The following is a 23,483-nucleotide window of genomic DNA, read 5'->3' as shown; positions in this document are numbered from 1 at the left end:
GTAAACTCGATTTTATCAGTCACAAAACAATGATTTACAAGTAGCAGGATGTAAGCAATCAATCACCCGAGTGTCCATACAGATGGAAAAGATTCAATTGAGACATTATCTATAAAACCAACCAATCAGTCATTTTTACAAGATTATAAAGTGGGTCATCTCCATAAGGCAGGCGAAATTAATAAAACCGGATGGTTTCCCATGGCTTACACGTATAATATTGAACCTAGCAAAGAGAAATGGCAGAAAATTCAGCAATTCAAGCGCTTGTAGGACAACATCCACGATTAGATTATAGACGGCACCATTTCAGACTAATCTCAAGAAATGGAAAATAAAATGACCAGCCTCTGCAGACTAAGACTGTTGACATTAAGTCTAAATAATAAAAAGTCGCAAAGTGGACAGAAAACTCCTTAAGATACCTCGGCCAAGAACAAACCTCACTTGGAGACTGGCATTTTGCAGTTTTACATTGACATGTATACACAGACGACTCCAGGACCCAACTTGTAGTTTGTGTTATGTATTGCATCCAAGAGAAGATATTTCCAATATCAAATTGGGTTTTCGACGCATAATTGGCAACTTTTAGACTTACAACGCACAAAAACAGCTTAATAGAAAATGTATATCAGCAATGCTTCTGAAGCATTCCAACAGAAAGGCAATACGGACAAAAGCATATATCAAATAAAGAGTGAACAAAATAGCTGACAAGCTTTTGAACAAACAACCAAGAAAGACTGACACTATTAAAGTACAGAACTATAGCTGCACAAAAAGAATCTTTGGAACCTAATGATGGAAGTGTGACAAGTACAGGAGAACCATTTCATAGACCAAGAATCAAATTACGAACCACGATTGAGAATGCGAGTAATTTTCACGCATTTGTCCATGCATCAACTGCAGCTGTGTTTGACTTCAAAATTGCATTTTGTTATTAAATGTGTATTGACAGTCGTATCTATGACAAAGTTAGATATGAATATGGAGGCATTATGTTAAGCATACAGCTGACAACCCACTTTTCAGAAAAGTCGTTATCCAAGATTCCCAATCGAGTAATGTGTCGAGTAATGCTTTTTGCTCTCATTTCAGTCAATGTTGAAATACATGAAATTCTATAATTCATATTTTCCGATATGCAGTTTCCTATAAGCTGAAGGGAGTGCCAATTTTTTCTCTAAAGAATGCACGCATCTAACTAGCACGGATTGTTTATTTTTAAGTTTTGCAGTAAATAGGAGAATTTACTTTATCGGATTAAATAAGAAAAACTGATACACGAATTAATTCTTACTCTTAGCACAACAGAAAATTTTACTTCAAATGTTCGTTGCATTTTCGAACTAGTATATACGAGAATTTTCCCTCGACGAAAACTCAAAATTTGCTTTTGAAGACTTATGCTTACAATTAAGGTGTAAGAATAAGAAGCCATTAGGAAAACAATGATTTCGAATTAATGGAACAATGGTCAAAAATCAATGTCTTAGATATCGCAACGAAAAATTAACCTATCATGCAGTCGAATATTTTATTTCTAATGGGGAATTTTGAATTAATACATTAGGTGGAAGTTGGTTATATTAACCGTTTGACGTCTAGTTTGATCCAAAAGAAACTAAATATATCTGAAATGTTACTATTTTACCTATAATCTACATTCACATTTTGCAAATTGTATTTTCTATTATACATTTAATTTTCAGAATTGTTTACGATTTTTAAGATTTATTTTACGATTTTTGTGAATAGTTTGACAACAATTATAAACATTTCTAAAATATGGGCTAAAAATTTCTTTTAGAAGTAACCTGAAACAAACTTTATTCATATTCGTTTATGTTAAACGATTTCAGCAACACTAAATTCATTAATATAGTTTTTCCAATCACAACGCTACTATGTAGATGACCTTTAAAAACTCGGCATTCCATATCAAGACATGGAAGAGATGGCAACATAAAATGAAGACGATACTTTTCTGCTTAATGTAACTTTCCTGTCTCTGCAAGTTGCTTAATTCTCCGTTCGTTCATAAATCCCTTAAACAAATCCATGAACCGACCTCGAACTTCTCTCTTCAATAACGGGTCTTCCTGTAGAAAGGTACAATAAAATCTCACAATATTAATACGACTGAATTTAGAAAGCTGTTATCGGGGGTGGGGGCACAGACAGACACACTCGGGTGGGGGCACAGACAGACACACTCGGGTGGGGGCACAGACAGACACACTCGGGTGGGGGCACAGACAGACACACTCGGGTGGGGGCACAGACAGACACACTCGGGTGGGGGCAAAGACAGACACACTCGGGTGGGGGCAAAGACAGACACACTCGGGTGGGGGCAAAGACAGACACACTCGGGTGGGGGCAAAGACAGACACACTCGGGTGGGGGCAAAGACAGACACACTCGGGTGGGGGCAAAGACAGACACACTCGGGTGGGGGCAAAGACAGACACACTCGGGTGGGGGCAAAGACAGACACACTCGGGTGGGGGCAAAGACAGACACACTCGGGTGGGGGCAAAGACAGACACACTCGGGTGGGGGCAAAGACAGACACACTCGGGTGGGGGCAAAGACAGACACACTCGGGTGGGGGCAAAGACTTCTCAAATTAGTAATCTTTACCACAAAGTAATACGCTTAAGTTGGTTAAACAAAAGGAATCTCCTCCCCAAGAGACCTTTGATATTATGGCTAATTCCCGGATGAATTGTGTTGCACAAATACAATTAAGCATTTTGTAGAGAAAGGAAAATTGCATTAAGCAAAGAAGTATCGCTATTTTCTTTGTTAGCTATCCCTTGCCTTGACGTGGAATATAGAATTTGTACAAGATAATCTACGTGGTAACGTTGCAATAGGAAATATTATGCTAATGAGTTTGATTGTATTGACAACGAATGAAATTAACAGAAGTAAACACAATTCAGTTTTATTTTAGGTTGTCATGAAAAGTGCAATTTCGATCCCATATTTGAGAAATTGTTATTACAAAAGTTGCCTAACTGGTCATGATTTTCCTACAATCACATTTAAAAAATGACATTAGAATTTAGAAGAGATGCCTTGCGTGGTCACTTCTGGAGTACTTTATGAAAGTACGTTTTCCAATGCAGAGAGCCTTGTCCAAATTCGTGGGTTGCTGCAAGAAGCACTACAGGGAATCATCGCAGACTGGTGGAGCACCAGTGCATCATCCATGACAACCTGGCTTGTGTAAAAGTTCAGTTTCGGAGGATGGCCTCAAATTCTCTCAGGATCTATATCAGATTTAACTGCATCCCTACAAAGTTCGCTTTGATTGGCATTGCTGCTAAATATAGCTTTCTTTATAAAAGCTATCAATACCTCCATACGATTTTCAACTCTATCGATGTATACTTTGGATTTTGAAGGTATTGACATAAAACGTGTAGTCAAAAAATCTTGGACACAGGTATTGATCTCCCGAAATCAGAAATTTAATAACCGTAATTGTTTTACCATATCCTAATTCTTCAATGTCACAGAAGCGAAAATTAACGTAATCTTTCATTCTTTGCAATCTTCAGCAATTCCTAAACATAAAAAGCCACGTAGAGGAATCGCACAGAGCTGAAATTAAACATTGAATTTATCCTAAACCTTGCTGGGATCGGTAAAATTAGTCTCGTTTTCATGTTGCGTAAGGGATATTGAAAGACGGACCTAGTAATCTTTCATTCACGCCAGATGACAAGTCTTTAAACCAGCCCTTTCCCGACCCTCTTATACCTTACTATCCATTAAGTTTTTGATTCTTTAGCACTAGAATTTGACGATTGAAAGGTGAAAAAACATGGCATCAAGTTATTTCTACATATTGCGTTCTTAATAATTCCTCACTAGATTAAGATCCTTCGTCCTTATGGTTCTTAAATCTAAAGAAATTTGAAGGGCTGGACTAATATTTTTAATTTAATAAAGATTTTACTTAACTGAAGTAAAGAATAAATTTTTAAAAATTAGTAATTATTTCGGTATAATTTTCGAAGATACTAAAGTATATTGGGAGTAATTCGATTCTTTTTATCAACGGAACAATGCATTTTAGAGACTACCCTATTGAAAGAATCGATTCGCGTTTTAATAAACTGAAACTGTTCTAACTTGTATGTAACCAAGAAGCTATTTTCAAATTTAACCGATGGGCAATTTTAAAATGGACCATTCTGAATAGCGGAAGTCTAGCGAAATGCTTTATATGAATGAAAAAACGGGGATAGGTCAACTTAGAGATTTAAAATTTTCGAGAATGGAGATCCAAAAAGTGTTCCCTTGGTAATTGCAAGCTTTGTAAGAAAATTTATATGACACTCTAGAAGCTAATTTTAAAGTTAAACGCAGAGCGCGCTCTTCAGTTTTTCTCCAAACATTGTTGTGTTCTTTACAAAGCGAGATGCCTTCTGCTAATGAATTAGTATCTACCATTATCATTTATGCGTTCAACTTGGCTATGTTAGCTATATTCAGAGTTCCCCTGAAATATTCATAGAATAAAGTATCTTCTATTTCTCAGCATACTAAACTTATATTAATTATCCACTGGTCTATTTCTGCAATAGTATTAAATATGAAATTCACCTAAAAGAAGTGAACGGTTAAACATGCCGAAACCTCTCGAAATCAGTCGCATCACTACCGATAAATTAGACAATATAGGTTTCCAACACTGAGACTACAGAATGGTGACAATACATAGGATACTGCATTATAACAGTGAAATAGTAACAAAATTCCAAATTAGAGATAAAAGTTCCAAATTGAAAGATGCCTCCATGACTTGGACAAAAGAACGAGACAAGCATGAGAAGCACTAAATCTTTACACAACTGAATAACTGCAATGATTTTCCCAATACCGCAACGAAATTTTAAGTTGGGAATTATTTAAATATTCGAATTTCCAGAAAACCTTTAATGAAATAAAAAAGAACACACTGGATTATAAAACTCAGAATCCAATCGAAAATAAAACACAAGGCAGCTACTATAATTAAACTAGATGGGCATACATTGCTACGATTTCAGGTTGCATCAGATTACATAATTATTGAAAAAATGATAGAGACTCGCAGTTATTTTAAGCTTGAATATCCATGTTGCACTGCAATAACATTTATATTGTTAGAAACTCGATTAAAAGATAAAGTAAGAATTCCATCTCTTAAGATTCTTTGAATTTTGGATATCCAATTTCTACAAAGATTGCAGTTTTGTAAATAAGACCCAGGATTAGACAAACTACTTTATTTCCCAGAACTGGAATGAAGATCAAGTTAATTTCAACTTTGCATTACGCTTATAAAACCAGCAGGAATGGTCTTTCCAAAACGTCCACATACTCTATTAACTTGTGCCAGATAAGGTCTTTCATGACATAATGCACAATAGTAACGAAAAATTAACCTTTGGCTTGAGTTTGGCATTTACTGTATCGATCGTGTCATCCTTGGCGAGTTATTTGGCAATTAATCGTCGCCATGTGTTAATAGTCTCCAAAAATTGGATTAGTGCTTTAGACACTTCTCACCCGATTGAAACAAAACTGCATTTGTAAGCAAAAACCTAAAAGTGATTTGATATACATAAATCATTGTTTTTGAATTGTAGTAATTACATGTTTTTCTGAAAGTACAGACAGACAATTATCCCTTTGTTGGATTTGGCGCAAAATTCCTCAGATGTGTGTCTTAGAGATGTTTTTTTTTTACCGAGTTGTATATATCTAGCTCTTTTTTAAATGTGTTAACTCGAACAGAAAGGCAGGCGGAATTGAAAAAATTTTGCTCGCGATTTCATAGACTCCAAATTTGGTGTGAAGACTTTATACCAAATTTCAACCGTCTAACTCAAAGAGTTTGTTGTCACAGACAGACATTTTCCAAAAATGGGTTCAAACTCAGAGAAATTTAAAACAAGGAGATTCGTCAAAGTCTCGCGTTCGAAATTTGACAATAACTATTCTCTTTATACCTCGTATCCGAAAATGTAATGCAATAGATTTGGTTTTAGATTTTATGATCTAAAAATCTTGATAAAAATATGCTAATTCTTACAACTCCATTCATTATTTCCTATTCAAGGAGTGAAGATTAGCAGCCTGTACTATCAGAATACTTTTAAGACTTATTTAAAACCAGGTAGTAAGCATTACAACGGCTTGATTAATTTGGTCCCTTTCAGAATGGCCAAGCAAATGTGGAAATCCAATCCATGAATTATTTCTACAGATCAACTCAATGCAGAGTAACTGGAAAAATTCGACAAGATTCATTTCTTTACAATATCAACATAAGCAGAAAAGTTATGCAAAGGGGGGGGGGGCAAGAATTAATAAACGAACAAGAATTGGATATATAAGAAGCCTAATTGGAAATTAGATATATAAAAAGATTCCACAGAAGAATTTTTATTTCATTACATATCAAAGCATTTAATCTTCAATATTTGGAAAAATCTCAGTGGATAAGATTCAGCGAATTCGCTGTGCTAAATATACCAACTACTTATTCAATAATAAGGAGTTTTTTTTAAATCTAAATTAAAGGTAGTAAAAACATAACACTAATGCATTGAAGTAACTTTTGTAGACATTACTTTAAAAGTTCCTAGAAAGTTATCCCATCTCAAATTGCAAAATATATAAATATATTCATAATATTTGCTTATACAGTATTAATGACAATGTATAAAAGTGTAAACATAAGTTGAAAGAACTTAAAATTGAATGAAATAGGGTAAAATTATGAAAAATTTCACCAACATTCATCTGCAAATTATCGTTGTATTCATTTTACCAGATCTTTGAATACAAAATGAATACAAAGGCAAAAGTTTGGCTTCCCAATATGAACTTTACAAATCAGTTTATTGATTTAAGAATTTAAAAAATAATGACCCAAAGCAAGTGCTCTGTTCTTTGGAGTTCTATTTCCTCTGACAATGAGTAGTATTGTTCGGAAATAGTTATGAAGAAATGAAGAAAAAATCATTGTCCAATACATCAACTATTGCACCAATAAGTAGGCAATCAATAGCACAGATCCAAAATATTGGAAAAGTTGAACTACTTTAGCCTGATAAAATATAGACTTTCAAAGTCTACTAGAAACTATGTTAGCAGTTGAGTAAACTCTTCCTGCCGGTTTAAACATTTTCATGTAACATTTGCTATCTTTTTTTTACATCAAGCTAATTGTTATAGGATGTCAAATTACGCAATAATTCAACGCTGCTATTTTAAAAGAAATGTTGCCCTCAAAAATCAAAGGCTGCAGCCAAGAACTTCCGACTTGTACGAATTTCTGCATAGGCACTGGGATAGTTGATATTGAGGCACTCGTCTCGAACGAATGCTAGAATTTTAAAGCTTATGTGTTTTCATCTTTAAAATTGACTTGGGGCATGTTTTTACTTTGACTTTAATTTTGAAAGCGTTTCATAATGCTTTTTTCCTCAATAACCTGATTTTTTTATTAGTTATACTTTCTAATAATTCAATAACTTTGAGCACCAACAAATATTTAACAATGTGTTATTTCTAACAGATGATCCATGAAATAAGATGGAAAAATTTTATATCAAACAGTGGGCCAAACTGGATTTGGAAATTTACGCAAGCCATTAAAATACATAAAATTTTCTAAATTCTTTAGAAGAGTGCTTTTAGTGAGAATATTTTTAAAGGGAAAAATTAAGTTGGCTATTGAAGTAAATTTGATTTCAAATACTTAAAATACCACAGAACATAAGCGCATGTCAGTATCCTCCAAGAATAAGAGTAGCGCAACTTTGAATAGACGTTAAATATGTAGTTAAACACATCTATAATTATAGAACTCCCTCATTTTTTGGAAGAATTCTAAACATACTTTGACAATGAAGATGTTAAGAGGGAACCACTGTTAAATATTTAACAAATTAGAAATGGTTCTGGGCAAAATTTAAAACTATTGGATTATGAATTATTTCCATCTAGATAACTGATCAAAAACGGTATAACCGGATGACTTATCAAAAGTAGCCGAGCAGTGATACCCGACTTTACTGCACAAATAAGTATTCAATTGATAGTTTTGGAGTTATACGACTAATTTTTGGAATTTAATTCTGCACTTAGCATTCATCTTTGAAGAACAGGATGTTTCATTGTGTATTCCTAACAACCCACTGAGCCTCAGCCTAACTCAATGAGCCTCAGCCTAACTCAATGAGCCTCAGCCTAACTCAATGAGCCTCAGCCTAACTCAATGAGCCTCAGCCTAACTCAATGAGCCTCAGCCTAACTCAATGAGCCTCAGCCTAACTCAATGAGCCTCAGCCTAACTCAATGAGCCTCAGCCTAACTCAATGAGCCTCAGCCTAACTCAATGAGCCTCAGCCTAACTCAATGAGCCTCAGCCTAACTCAATGAGCCTCAGCCTAACTCAATGAGCCTCAGCCTAACTCAATGAGCCTCAGCCTAACTCAATGAGCCTCAGCCTAACTCAATGAGCCTCAGCCTAACTCAATGAGCCTCAGCCTAACTCAATGAGCCTCAGCCTAACTCAATGAGCCTCAGCCTAACTCAATGAGCCTCAGCCTAACTCAATGAGCCTCAGCCTAACTCAATGAGCCTCAGCCTAACAACTCGTGAAAGTGAGTATTGAAAGCCTATGTTTACTACATGAAAAATAACGTGCAGTCATACTTCTGGTTTGCTTTTATACCTAAGCATCAGAAAGATTGACATTATCGTTCGATATCTTTTTATGAGAAATTTCAATTTTTTTTCCACCACACTGCCAAAACTGAAAGTATAAATTAAGCTTCTTTTGGTGGTAAAGGGAGAAATTGAATTTATAGTTATGAATATTTTCCCACCCTCTCACCAGCCGGCTGGTAGCTAGCCCGTCCTATTTTTTTTTTTAAGAAAAAGGGAGTGGGGAGGATGCTATCCTAAACCTTTCATCCCCAATTTAATGTTAAATATATTAAGCCTTTCTGTTAAATACCTAATCCTAATAGTGCGCGCGCACTTTCCCGTTATTTGAATCTGAATCTTTCTAAAATAAGAAGCCCATCTTTATACTTCAGCGTTGGAACGAGGGAAAGAAATGAAATTTCTCCTTAACTTTCTGAAACTGAAGTGGTGTCCAAGTACCTGATGAGAAGTTATCGAGTTTCGATTTCATGACTCAAGGCTCATATATGTGCCAAGATGCACCACTGCAAATGTATGCTGACAAGTTATGGTTTCATTAAAGAGCCAAATATGGCCAAACTGTGCCAGTCATGGTTTGGAGTTGTAAATGCAATATTAATAAAAGGTCAATGTAGTATATTAATTTTTGTATTCAGCAAATTAAAATGAATATGAAATTCGCTATACTTAAACTGTTAAAATCGATATTGTTTAAGAAATTTTCGAATAGGGACGTTACCTTCATCAATCCGATACGAATTTAGTACGCTTAAGAAACCAGCGGAAGTGGCCTCAAAACATTCTCTCATACTCTAATTAAGGTGATATCCCAGAGAACTCTTTGTATGACATTGGCGTACAACAGATACGAAATATTAACTTTGGCGTGAATTTAGTATTTACTGAATTTATGTCATCCTTGGTGAGTGATTTGTCCATTCATTCCTGGCCTGAGGTTAATAGTATTGAAAGTCTAATTTGTGTTTTAGACGCATTTTTCCAGCCGATTGAAAAGAAAATTTGACACAGAATTACACTTGCAGTCTCAAAATCAGAAACCAAATGATATATTTAAATCGTCGCGTTTGAGCTATCGCACTAACAAGCACAGATAGACGGTCAAGCCATTGTTAAATTTGGCTCAAAATTTGGAATACAAGTCTGAAACGGGGAGGGGAGTCAACCTCGAGTTCAAATTTGTAGCGATTGTTATACTTTATACTACGTATGCGAGAGTAAAAATGATTGACGATTAAAATCGAGACCTTCGGATAAAAAATTAAGTGAATCGACGGGGGTTGATGGACACCGATTACTAAAAAGTTAATGAAACGGTTTTGGTTAATACAAAATTGATTCATTTTCACTTTAAGCTCTGGTACGGGACGATAAATCCAGGAAGTAGGCAATATTGATAGAACGAAGTGCAATTTATTAGAGATTTATAGATTCTGGCCGTGAATTAAATATAATGGTGAAAAAATTCCTTCATTTAAGTATTTGCAATTTTATGTAAATGAAACATTCTTCCCGCACCTAATGCTACTGCTGAAGGATTTTGCAAGAGTGGATTGAGAATTGCGTTCCTGCCATTTTACATTCAGTTCTCTAAACGCATTGTTACTGGTTATTTGAAGTTTCAAAGATTTCGATATCGAGAAAGATGAGCATTAAACACATAGTTAAATGGTCGGAAAATTTATATTTCCATCTTAATTCCATGTCTTTACTTCTGTATTATTGTGGTAGACACCATATTAATTTTTGAACTCCAATTTCAGAATCGTAATTCAGTGACACTTTCTCACAATTGAAAATTAATAAGAAACGCTTAGCATTTCCTACTCTGAGGCAAAATTTTCCTAGGAGAAAAATGGAATCGAGAGGGGAAAAATTATACAATTTACGAATTTTTACCAATACTTAAATATTCGCTTTTAAGTTAATAAATTTCAGTGTATTTAATACCAAAATTAATGTCGCCATTTATTCAGTTTAACCATGTGTAAACTTTTAACATGCATCATATTTACATTCTCGGCTTCGAAATTAAAAATTATTGCTTGAAGAGTCAAGACTCAAGTCCTAAAAGGCAAAAAGTCAGATGACTTGATGAAGTCAATTTTATTCTCAATTTCATAAGTATTGAAATGAATTTTTTCAATCGGACGAATTAAATATCGAATACTATTCGGTGCTCAAAGTATTGAGTTTCTTGTATTGACTTTCTTTTACTCAATGGTATGTTGTGGGTACTTATAGTTTAAAACGGTTTCAAATTTATTTTTTTATTACATGGTCTATCAAAACACAAGACAAGATATCGTATTCTTCACAGACAATAGAATTTTATTGATGCGTCGAGGCTTGTACACTATTCGGAGCAGCCACTTATAGAAGGATTAGTTTCAAATTCTAACCTTAATGGAATGAAGATTTTTTTTTTGGGGGGGGGACGACGAATGTAAATTGTTTCCTAGAATATTTATGTATGAATTCCAGATAGAAAATGGAATACATTGAGAGCATTACTTCTAAAGATTTTGTTTTATAATGATTAATATAAAGAGTTTCTTTTAAGCGAGTGTTATGAAGTGAGGTATCAAATCCAACTTTCCCGATGTTTCTCGCTTCAAATTATTGGGATCTGAATAGCCATCCGAATGCGAAGGCCTGAGGACTTAATTTCTATAATTGAATCTTCTATATTATGTACACAGATTTCTCCAACATAAAGGCCAAATGCCTCATTGAAGCATGTTCCACCAATTAGAAAATAGATCCGAGTTCGATTTTGTACCTATAATCATAATTTTTTTATATTTATCTCACATACATTGTAAGGATTGCTTCGATAAGAAATTGTCAGCGAAAAACCAGATCAGAATTGTTACAATACAATTCCTTAGCGTCAAAGCATGAAATTGCTTATTTGCCAACTACAACCTTAATTTAGAAATCCATGCTCAAAAACTATTTGCTACTGTTCTTATTGTAATGTTGAAGATTTTTGGAACAACTTCCTATTACAGAAACACTATGAATAATCAATTACTAAAATCTTAAGAATTCTGAAGTTCAATACTGAAACACCCGAGTTCATTTGTCAGAAATTCACAAAATACCCTCAAAAATGGCTATGATAAATCATTTTTTTCAGGAATTCATAAAAGAAATACTCCGACTTCCTTTACGATTTCCAAAATGTCTCTTTGCACTAAACCTTCCCAGCGACTTACACTAAAAAAGGAGCCTCTTGACAAGAGGCTGAATAGCCGTATTTTAATCGAAGTTATTTCGGGCCTTCAGAACTGGAAAAATATTCCTACACTACTTCGCAATGAACTACACATACTACTTAAAACGATTAACATACTGAAAATTAGACATCTAATGGACAAAAGAGAATCTGTCATTTGAACTTCTGTATCAAGATCTTTTGCATGCCATTGCGGAAGAAAATTGCAATTTTTTCTGCTAACAAGATCATATTTTTGAAATTTCATTGAGACTCGGAAAAAACTGCCACAGATGTCTGATCAAATAGTAGAGAGCACTTGCTAAGACAGTCTACAATTGGGATTTATGGTCAGTCAAGCTCTTCAAGTATTCATTGCACATGCTTATTTTACGCAAATTTAATATCTTTCGAATCGTCTTATTTTGGATAACATACTATAAAGATTTCATAAATAATCCAGAAAATCTTAAATTATAATTAGAAATATCTTTGAAGTCAAAAAATATTACCGTGTTAAATTCGATTCCTTGGGATCTTGAGGACTGTATTTGCTGAAGAAACTTTCTGAACTGTACAGGAACAACAGATTCATGAAGTAACTTTTATCTGGTCAGGTTCCTCATTCAGAGAGCATCTTGTGGTAGATCTCTACATTCAGTAATGAAAGAACCAACGATCCTTAAAAAAAATTGCTTTATTTAAACCTTTATACATGTAAAATTGAGAAAAATTAAAGTATTATAAAGTTTAATGAGATAAAATTTAATCTACCAAACATTACTTAATCATGACTAAACTAAGAAAAGTGTACTTCAAAAAATTCGAACTAGAGATTTTAACAAATCTGCACTTTAAGCCATTCCATATCTGAAAAACATTTTCGGAATTGTATCTTACTTGAACACTTGCAAACCAAATTAGGTGGATGAAGTTTAGAATGTGGTCTTTACATATCTTGTAAATATCGCAAGATTTCTACAAAATTTGATGCGAAAATGAATGAATACGATAACTACAAAATATAAAGGGCTAGATAGATAAAATTTGGTATATAGAATTTGCATTTAAAGTGCAGAATACAAATGAAAAATTTTGAAATGAATCTATTGAGGTTTTATCAGTTCTGTACTTCCCTATGGATATAAAAGTGATAACTCAAAAACGCAGTGCCATAAACGTCGCATTTATACCAAATGCGTTTTGTCTATGTGATCTTACTAAAATTTAAATTTTGCTAAATTTTGGCCCGAGTCGAACAAAGATTCTACATTTCTGAATATATGGTTTATCGAAAAAATTCGATACTTCTGCAGAGTGAGACTCGTACTGGGGTTGAAAATAAAGTTGAGCATCCGTGGAGTTCAATTTCGTACAAGTTCAACAATTATACGTGAAGGAAGGGGTGGGGGTGACAAGTAGAAAATATGCGAGAAAATTTCCTCAAAATATCGTCCAGTTGGTTCTTATCTGTACACAGTATGCATACCAGTTAGATACCAAATAGTTAAGTTATTTCGAATTGCAAAAATTATGTCAACAGGCTTGTGATTTTAGAAATCTCTAGCCACTCTAGGTGACCAGTACTTCGAACTCGATAAAATGGATTTTATCTTACTAAATGAAATTGATATTTAAGATTATATTTAAGCCGTCAACATTTTTATTGGTTAGATATGTCCGTACATTGGAAAAAAACGACGAAATGACTCCTGAGGGGGATTCTGGGGCTATATCGAAATTTTATATTTTAAGAGCTCCAAAAATTGAAGCGCGGCATGGAGCAAACAGTTTTTTCATCCAACAAAAATTGGAATGGCTTTCTCCAAACTCATTTAATAAACGTTATACTTTCGCATAAAGCAACCTTGGACAAAATAGGTCAAAATTTTGCATGGCATTGGTGATCAATAGTTACTAAATATTAATCTTTGGCGTAACTGGCATTTTTTATCGTATACGATGTATAGATAAAGTATTGTAATCGTCAAAAAGTTCAAACTCGATATTGACGAGTCTCCACATTTTAGAAATCGAATTAGATAAACATTTTTGTAATTATATCAGTCCGTCAGTGTTTTTACAGCCTTAAATCTATATGGCAGAACTGAAAAAGCTTTCAGATGGACGTATGAAAACATTCCTCTGAGTAAACTAACCCAAATTTTAGCAAAGTTGACATTGAAGTTTTATGTCGAGGAGGCATAAAGTTGAAAGCAATTTCCTTAAAGTAACTTATTGATTATAAAGTATAAAGTCAATGTGCTCATTACTGGGGCAATCAAAATACGTTAAATGTCAAAATCAAAGTTCAAATTAACATTACTAGACCATGGTCAACAGATTCGAGCCCTTAATCCTTTCTGTCTAACATTTAAACGAACTGAAAGAATTTGTCTTAAAATTGAGAAGCAACAAACCAGTTGCCCACAGTTAACTCATCTTCCGATTCGACCGAAGAGCTTAAGCCATTTCTCATACTCCGTCTAAAAAAGTACTTGCATGAGGCGAGTTTAAATAGTACCCAATTTTGCATTGCAGTTGTTGCCAACCACTAATCACGAAACTTGCAAAAAGGTCGGGTTCGAATCGTTTAGTTTACTTGAGACTATGGTGCGGAATTGGAAAAACACAAGAAAACCATAAAAGTTCGGATCCGAAATAAATTTTAGTATGGATCTTTCCCAAATGTCCAACAAAAACAGTTTTTACACGAGATTTTTAGATTTCAGTCAAATTTTGAACAAAATCCGTTCAGTGGATGTCTGTTCGAATTTAAGTTAACGCGGTAATTACAAAGAGAAAAGAAATAAATGGATCAGCTTCGGTACAGATATAACATCTGTATGAAACTGAGCCAAATCCAACTTGTGCCTGACAATTTGTGGATTTATACTTTAAGAAACATTGAGCTTAAGTGTTACAAATTTGGTTTGTGATTGTGACTACAAGTGTAGTCTTTCAAAGGGTAGAAAAAATTGCATACAAACAAATTAGGTTTTCAAATACTCTTTACCTCATGCCAAGGATTAATCGGCAAAAAACTTTCCAAAGAATACAAGACAGATTCAGTAAAAATGGGAGACTGATGTCTTAAGTTAATATTTCGTAGCTATACTACACTAATCCCTTGTGGGGCGGTCTCCGAGATTGACTAGGATTAATTTTGTTCAATGGTACCAAGACCAATTTATCGTACGTTATTTTTAAGGTTAAGTTTAATAAACATTGTTAGAAGCAAATCATTTTAAGTCGAATTTCACCAAGAAAACATTGTCGGCCTCAAGGGTGTCAATTAACAGAACGATGCGCTTCAAAATGGCTTGTTTAAGTAAAGTTTTTACATATACATAACACATGTTTAACGCTTAAAATACAACTGCACATGTTACATTTCTCCGAAATAACTTATTGGAGAGCGTGTGAGAAAATTTCAGGGAACTACTCCCGCTGCTTGCTAACCGATTGAAACAAATTTGACGGATATAAATGTAATCTGAAGACAATAGAATTTTGTATACGATCTTAAATTATTGCGTTTCTATGCATGCGACAGTATAGATCGATAAAAGCCAAATTTGGAGACGAATTCGATTCCAAATATTATCCGAATCTATGTTTTAGATCCTAAACTTGTGTATCAAATTATACGTTGGCTGCACTTAACTAAGCGTTGATTCTATAAGTTTTGTATTTACTGCGTTCGTTTTACTCGGATAGCTTCGACTAACTTTCTCCGATTAGATTTTCCAAAATTTGAAACTATAAATTTGATATCAAGTCCCACACCAAATTCATCTGTTTAGCTCAAGGCGTTTGAATTTTCACAGAAAAACGGGAATAAATGATAAAAATGCGATTTGAATTTAAAGATATCAGAAAAGATTCGTGAAACATCCCTAATTGAGTTTTTTTGCAAATTGCAATACTTTGTAAGAGAAAGTAAAGTTTGATGAAATCGGCGTAATGGTTGTGGCTTGAAGATTATCGTGGCTTTCGTCAGAAAATGAAAGAGCGAGAAAAATCTCGCGCTATTATATTCTATTCATGCTAATTTAATATATCTGAGCTACAGCCTAGAACTACCAAACTTCACAGAAATGCACTTTAGAGGGTGGGAATTGCACTTCTGGAAAAGGTGAAAATTTAGTCAGAATTTTCATTAACTGGAAATGAAGCGAAATTTCGGTATCTTTCCTCTATGATTTCCGAATATATCACAAATGGGTTTTACATCATTTTAAAGTTTAAAAAAATCGTAAATTATATCAATGTTAACTTATAAATTAAGTTTCTACTTTAAATGAATTAAGAAAATATTTTAACTATTTTCAATCAATTTATGTCTCAAAAAATTGAAGTGCGTAGAAAAAAGTAGTTCTAATTATCGTGCTGCAATTACGTTGGGGAAAACTTCAATTGAAAGACCGAGTTGACCCTCTGAAATTTTAACCTAAAAATGCGACTTTCAGCATTTTTAGGTATTGCTGTCTCAAAGAGAATACGAGATGCGATATTTTCTAAAAAGGCAATACGATAAAAAGATTTGCGATGATTTGAAATCGCTATCGATTTAATAATTCATTCTTATCTAAGGTATATATAGCTTAATACATAGGATATCCACACTAATCAGGGCCTGACACCTAATTTCCATTAGTTTAATAGATACATACGCGAATTCGTCTAAATGAGATATTTTATATAGTTTGAATCAAATATTCCTATAAATTACATTTACGCAGATTTTTATACATTTACAATTTTTTTTTATATTGATCCTGAATTCTATAAGTCATTTAATAAAATATGCTTGAGACATTAATATTTAAAGTTCCACTCTTTCGCAATTAAGATGTATTAAGTTATGAAAATTTGAAAGCCTATTCTATAACAACTCACTGACTAAGATACGCTATTCAGGGCTCGGATTTTCCAAGGCAGATTGTCTGAAATAATGCAATTTATAATCGTAAAATAATGATATTCAAAGCATTATAACTTGTTCAGGCTTGATCTCTGAAGACAACCATTAAACGCAAGATAATTTTACTGACCATGATTTACATAGAACTGTATAACATTTAGAATTAATAATTGTTTTTTGAAGTACATTTATTAATTGAAATAACGCATTTGAATCTTTTTGAAGAAAAAACTGAATTTGCCGAATCAGAAGTTCACTGAATTCCTTCAAATACTGAATTATAAAATATTCTGCGATACATAAACTTACAATACTGAAGGATTCGATTTTCTGTAATTAAAAAATGACTGGTTTCAGTAAAAAGTTCGCATTTATTAAAGTTCGTTCATTTCTTATTCAAATTTAAATCTTACGGCGAATTGGAGATGGCAGCAAATTAAATATATTGGGTTGGCAACTAAGTAATTACGGATTTCACTCATAGATGGTTTCAGTTGAATTTTTAGGTTTGCAGACGTAGTACAAATGTAAAACACATTTTGTTATTTGATAGTTGGCAATTCAGCTGTCAATCAGTAAAAAAAAAGTTTTTTGATCGGTTGCGTAGTTTTCGTTTGGCGTTCGTTGAAAAATGGAAAAAAGGAACATTTTCGTCATATTTTGCTTTTTTATTTCCGCAAAGGGAAAAACGCATCGCAAGCTCATAAAAAGTTATGTGCTGTTTATGGTGACGAAGCCTTAAAAGAATGGCAGTGTCAAAATTGGTTTGCCAAATTTCGTTCTGGTGATTTTTCACTCAAAGATGAAAAACGCTCTGGTCGTCCAATTGAAGTTGATAACAACCTAATCAAAGCAATAATCGATTCGGATCGTCACAGTACAACACGTGAGATTGCAGAGAAGCTTCATGTATCACATACATGCATTGAAATCACTTAAAACTTGGCTATGTTCAAAAACTCGATATATGGGTTCCTCACGAACTAAAAGAAACACGTTTAACGCAACGCATTAACAGCTGCGATTTGCTAAAGAAACGTAATGAAAATGATCCATTTTTAAAACGACTGAACTGGCGATGAAAAATGGGTTGTTTACAACAATATCAAGCGGAAAAGATCGTGGAGCAGGCCAGGTGAATCAACTCAAACATCAAAAGCTGATATTCATCAAAAGAAGGTTTTTTTATCAGTTTGGTGGGATTACAAAGGAATTGTCTACTTTGAACTCTTACCACTCAACCGAACGATCAATTCTGATGTCTACATTGAACAACTAACGAAATTAAACAATACAGTTGAAGAAAAGCGGCCCGAATCGAAAAGGTGCTGTATTCCATCATGACAATGCAAGACCACACACATCTTTGGTCACTCGGCAAAATTTATTGGAGCTTGGTTGAGATGTTTTGCCACATCCACCATATAGTCCTGACCTTGAACCATCTGATTACTTTTTGTTTCGATCTTTACAAAACTCCTTGAATGGTAAAAATTTCAATAATGATTGTCAAATCGCACCTGATTCCGTTTTTTGCTAATAAAAACCAGAAGTTTTATGAACGTGGGATTATGGTGCTGCCTAAAAAATGGCAAAAGGTCATTGATCAAAATAGGCAATACATTACAGAATAAAGTTATTTAGTTCCATGAAAAAATTGTCTGATTTTCTAAGAAAAATCCGCAATTACTTAGTTGCCAACCCAATATATATTACAGTGAACAAAGGCTAATGTGAGCTATGGGCTGTAAATTTGGAGCTTAATATTTTGATTAAGTCATTAAAAGACCAAGGCACATAAATATTTAACCGAATTCTTTGAGTTGTACACCTGGTGACCCAGCTGGTCAACAAAGGCTGCCAATATTAAATAAGCCGCATCCATTTTAAAACTCAATTTATGTACGAAAGAGCACATCACTGCGTGCAATTGAAGTAGTGGAGTGCATGAGCAGTTTCATCGGCATTTGACTAAGATGGCGTAAATTTACTCCTGAATTCAATCGGTTAAAAACATTCTAGATGGCAACAGATCCATTAACCATTTCGGATTTTAATTAACAGTTTTGAAACATTTGACTGTAATTTTATGAACAAATTGAAAAATGCTGAAAGGATGATTTTAAGTAGTTTACGACTGAAACAGCCTGCTGCCAATTGGCTAGACTGCTTTAGTTGAGTAAAATTATTCGAAATAGCGGTAAATTCATGTTATTCCAGAGAACATGTTTCATGGCATTGGTGTACAATTATTGTACACACACACATTGGTGTACACACACACACACACACATGTTATTCCAGAGAACATGTTTCATGGCATTGGTGTACAATTATTGTACACACACACACACTGGTGTACACACACACACACATTGGTGTACACACACACACACACACATATATATATCATGTTTACGTGCTTTTGAAATTACCGACTGGCTGACCGACGAACCCCTTGGTAGATTTGATTCAAAATTTAATGGACATCTATACTATAGATATTAAGCCTGTACCAAGTTTAGTTTAGCTATATTAATGTCCCGTTTTAAAGCAACACTAGTGTATTAAAATATGTACCAAGTTTCATCTGAACTCGAGAAGTTAGTGCTAGTTTGTAATTAAACAGAAGGGCAGATTTCTTTGGGACGGATTTTGCTTATAATTCGGCAAAAATTTAAAAATCTTATGTAAAAACCGTAGTACAAATTCACTCGTCTGTGTCAAAGAATTTTCGACTTGTCTATCAGACAAAATTTTTCGACGATTACAGTACTTTAGATGTTAGAAAGTAAGAATGACATGGAGTCGCAAGTAAAAAAATTAACACTTCTGCAAAGCACATGCAGCAAACTCTGTAATATACTTAGTATGATTTTATTGTCAATAAATAGCATTAGCAATTGAATATATTGTAATTTTAGGAGACAATTTTAAGTAAGCTGCTTAAGATATAACATTCAGCATCTAGGCTTAAAAGTTAAGAGGAAGTATAAATTGTAAATTAAGAAAAATAATGATATTTCAGTTTACTTGCATTTGTAAAAGTCCCGTACAGGCGTAAAGCACCAGCAGATAACTACGGAAGTCAGCCTCCATTTCGTTTTGGCATTAGTCGATTCTTGCATAGCAAGTCTGCCATTTTTGTTCAGATTTTCTCGACTAACCAAGTATCCAGGCAATATCAGATGAGATGACAGATTGAATCATCTGAAAAGAACGGAAATACATCAGTGAAACGTGTTTAAACTGTTCACAATTTAAAGATATAGAAAATGACATGATCCTTAAAGTGATCTGTTTATAAAACCATTGACACAGTAATTTTACTAATCAGACGATTCAACTTATTTGGGGCATTATTTTAATTTCTATGAAAATGGCATTTGGGTAGTGAAGCGTTTTAGTGATTTGCCTCTTAAATTTATATTTTTACTTAAGTGCAGATTATAAATTAAAAATTCAGTAATTCGATGCAGGAGTTAATCATCGTTTGCGAAACTTTTAATAAAGAATTAAAAGACAGCATACTGGTGTTGAGCTGATGCTAGATAATCAGTTTGAGTTTTTTTGATGGGGAACAAATGCTTGACAAAGCATGCCGAAGCGTCTTCAAGAAATTCCCAATGCAGATGCTATCCTCCTGCCCTAGCATTAAAATTGTGAACCATTGTTAAGGCCATGACCACCACGAATTTTTTTTATTTGAGGTCCGCATATGACCGTTTTGTACTTCAATGGTATAGTGAACCGAGAAAGTAAGTATTTTTTGTCGATCGAAATTAAAATTGTTAGAAACTCAATTTTTGTACGAAAATCACATGCCAGATTTCATCTTACTAAAATGTTGAATTTTTATCACATGCATCGAGGCAAGTATACTTACTGACAGTCAACCCATTGACTGATTAGTTTCAAGATTTGGCACAGATAATTTAGATGTTAAAATTGTACTAAATAGCAAGCGTCCACCTTTTTACGCTTCATAGCTATTGTGTTGCACTCGGACAGATGTTCTGCGAATGGTTTTGATCAAAAATTTCATCGAGATCTTAAAATTTTAGCGACGTTTCATTGTTGTAGCTCACCGAGTTTCGATTATGGCCATATACAGGCATCTCTAAGGACAGTTTCCGAACTCGTGGAGGACTGAAACATGACAATTCATCAAAAACTCGAATCGAATTTCTGCAATTACAATAAGCTATGAGAAATGGCATGCTAAATTAAAACCCATCAAAACGCAAAAGCATAGCTAATTAGATGCGACATAATCCAATCATTCAACTGTCCCTAGATGAAATTTCACTAAGATTTTTCAAGAAAAAATGCAATGGATAATTGCAGCGTGTATAATTTTGAAATGTGAGCTCCACAAAAAATTTCTACATAAATAACTGAACAATCCACAAAGTTAGCGGTGTTTTTCCCTTGTAACCAACCATACGTTGCATTTTCGACATCAGAGTAGCTCGTTTTGGTCCGTTTATCTTCAAAGATTAACACTACGCTTGCATATAGAATCTTTTCATTCAACGCATTAGAGAAGCTAATAAGTTCACATTATAGTTTTAGGCGAATTTTTAAAATTAAAACAATATCTGCAACATTCCAGCTTCAGATGCCCAAAGGATCGCGACTTGCAATTATCAATGACCAATACAGGCGCTTTCAGGTTGGACAGTATTGCAGACTAACCACTAATTGATTTGCTGGGAATATTGCTTTCGTTTTATCTCATAAATACAACTTGACGGTTATGATTCTCTCCTCAACTGAAACATGTTCTTAATGAAGCATAATTCCACGAGATAGTTTAAATGTTTATTAAGTTTCTCAAAATTAAGTTACTGAGTATTCTATATCATATTTCAAGTTATCTTTTAAGGTAATGTAATTACAGTTTGTTTCCGGATTAGCAGAAGCGTTTGTTCCTGAAGCTTCTATAGATTTAGAATTCATAGTGTAGAGATAAAATGCAGTTAGAAAGTTACTGTTTTGCATTTGCGAACTAAAATTGCAGAAACTGATCTAATCATAAAGTTTCTGAACCTAAAGTTTGTGACCCAAATGGACAAGCAAATTGTTTGTCGAGATATGCCGTTGAAACTTTTAATTGATAAATTTCTTATTCAAATTTCAATTAAAAATTCAACAATAAAACCGTTATTATAAGCCAATAATTGGAGCTTAATCCACATATTACGCTTAAATAAGAAGAGTAAATCCTCAAAAGACGTCCAAAAAGGGTAGAAAATGAGATTTAATTTTCAGAACACGTGTTCATTATTACCAATTAGGCATTCAATAAAATTGCGTAACAAAACGTTACAAACGCGGATACATATTATACGCCGGCTGAGAATGAATATTCCATAGATAACTAACTACAGAAACATTAAAAGTTAGCGTCACACATTATTCACTTTCATTTGCAGCAAAATACTTACAGGGTTATGAAAAAATTGACTTCTCAGAAAAATTAGACTTTTCAGAACGGCGATGATTATTAACTATCAGTTTATAACCTAAAGCAAAGTACCAGAAAACATCCGCAACATACTAATTTTTTACCGAATATAATAAACAATTTGCGATAGAAGCACGAGAAAAATTACCTTATTCAGATTAACAAGAGTCTGTCTCAATCCTAAGGCAGTCGAGGTCTCCCCTTTCTGATTCAGACGAAGTGAGATATCACAATACCAAAAATCTTTGCAAATTATAATCTACTTCACTTCAAATCAATGGACTAGAGCATAACTCCTTAAGCTATAGGTCCAGGTTCAAATCGTGATTGTTTGAAAACTTTTTATGCTATTAAAATTTCGTCAGCCTTTGCAATGCGGATTTTTTTTTTATTATTATTTATCCAGTTACGATAAATAACTCCATTTAATTCTAAGAATTTCATTCCAGTTTTACAAATAAGCACAATAAAATATAGTTCTTTTTAAATTCTTTTATTGCAGATCAGTTATTTGTTTTTGTTTTCAATTTCCTTGATTATGAATACACTTGAGAACGCCAATAATATGAACTCAAATGAGGCTACATTTGTAAAAAGTGTTTGAAGCCCTGGCGAAGAACTCTAGGATAGAATAATATTCTATTATTATGTTCGTGACTTTTTAAATTTAAGAAAGAATTTTGAAATCAATAACAACAATAAAAAGATAAGTTAAATACTAAATTGTAATAATAAAGAAATACTTAATACTTAATAACACAAATCGCAATCCAGATGGCACTTTTAAACAACAGAACTTGAGATTATGCACTATTTACCAAAAAGTATTTGGACAACCATGTAAATGAGATTATCTGCGGTCATGACGACGTCACATCTTCTGTACTTAAATATCGTGTAGGATCCAGCAATGTCATTAGCCACGAAATTCAGCTCTGTCAGTCTGCAAGAAAGACGTAATTGTTGGGTATCATTGAACTGGTTCATTTTTGGAAGGTATATATAGCGAGATGAACCATTCCAAAATCGTTAATAGTTTTTGTGGTTAGGAAGTGGAAGGTGAGTGGTGGTCGTCAGAATGCGCTTTCTCTTAGTTGAGTGGTCTACTGGTTTGTAGA

The 23,483-nt window shown here is 33.8% G+C and overlaps 1 protein-coding gene across 1 annotated transcript; it reads right to left on the bottom strand.

The window, feature by feature from the left end:
* Positions 1-2,154: 2,154 nt before the first annotated feature.
* On the bottom strand, positions 2,155-3,228 carry LOC129968403 (uncharacterized). The gene is made up of 2 exons (XM_056082261.1): positions 3,130-3,228; positions 2,155-2,646 (listed from the first exon to the last, which is right to left on the bottom strand). The coding sequence occupies exons 1-2, from the start codon at positions 3,226-3,228 to the stop codon at positions 2,155-2,157; spliced, it is 591 nt and encodes a 196-aa protein (XP_055938236.1).
* Positions 3,229-23,483: the final 20,255 nt, after the last annotated feature.

This window comes from Argiope bruennichi, chromosome 5, assembly GCF_947563725.1.
Source record: "Argiope bruennichi chromosome 5, qqArgBrue1.1, whole genome shotgun sequence".
NCBI classification, from domain to species: domain Eukaryota; kingdom Metazoa; phylum Arthropoda; class Arachnida; order Araneae; family Araneidae; genus Argiope; species Argiope bruennichi.
This window is presented reverse-complemented; position numbering and strand designations above follow the sequence as displayed.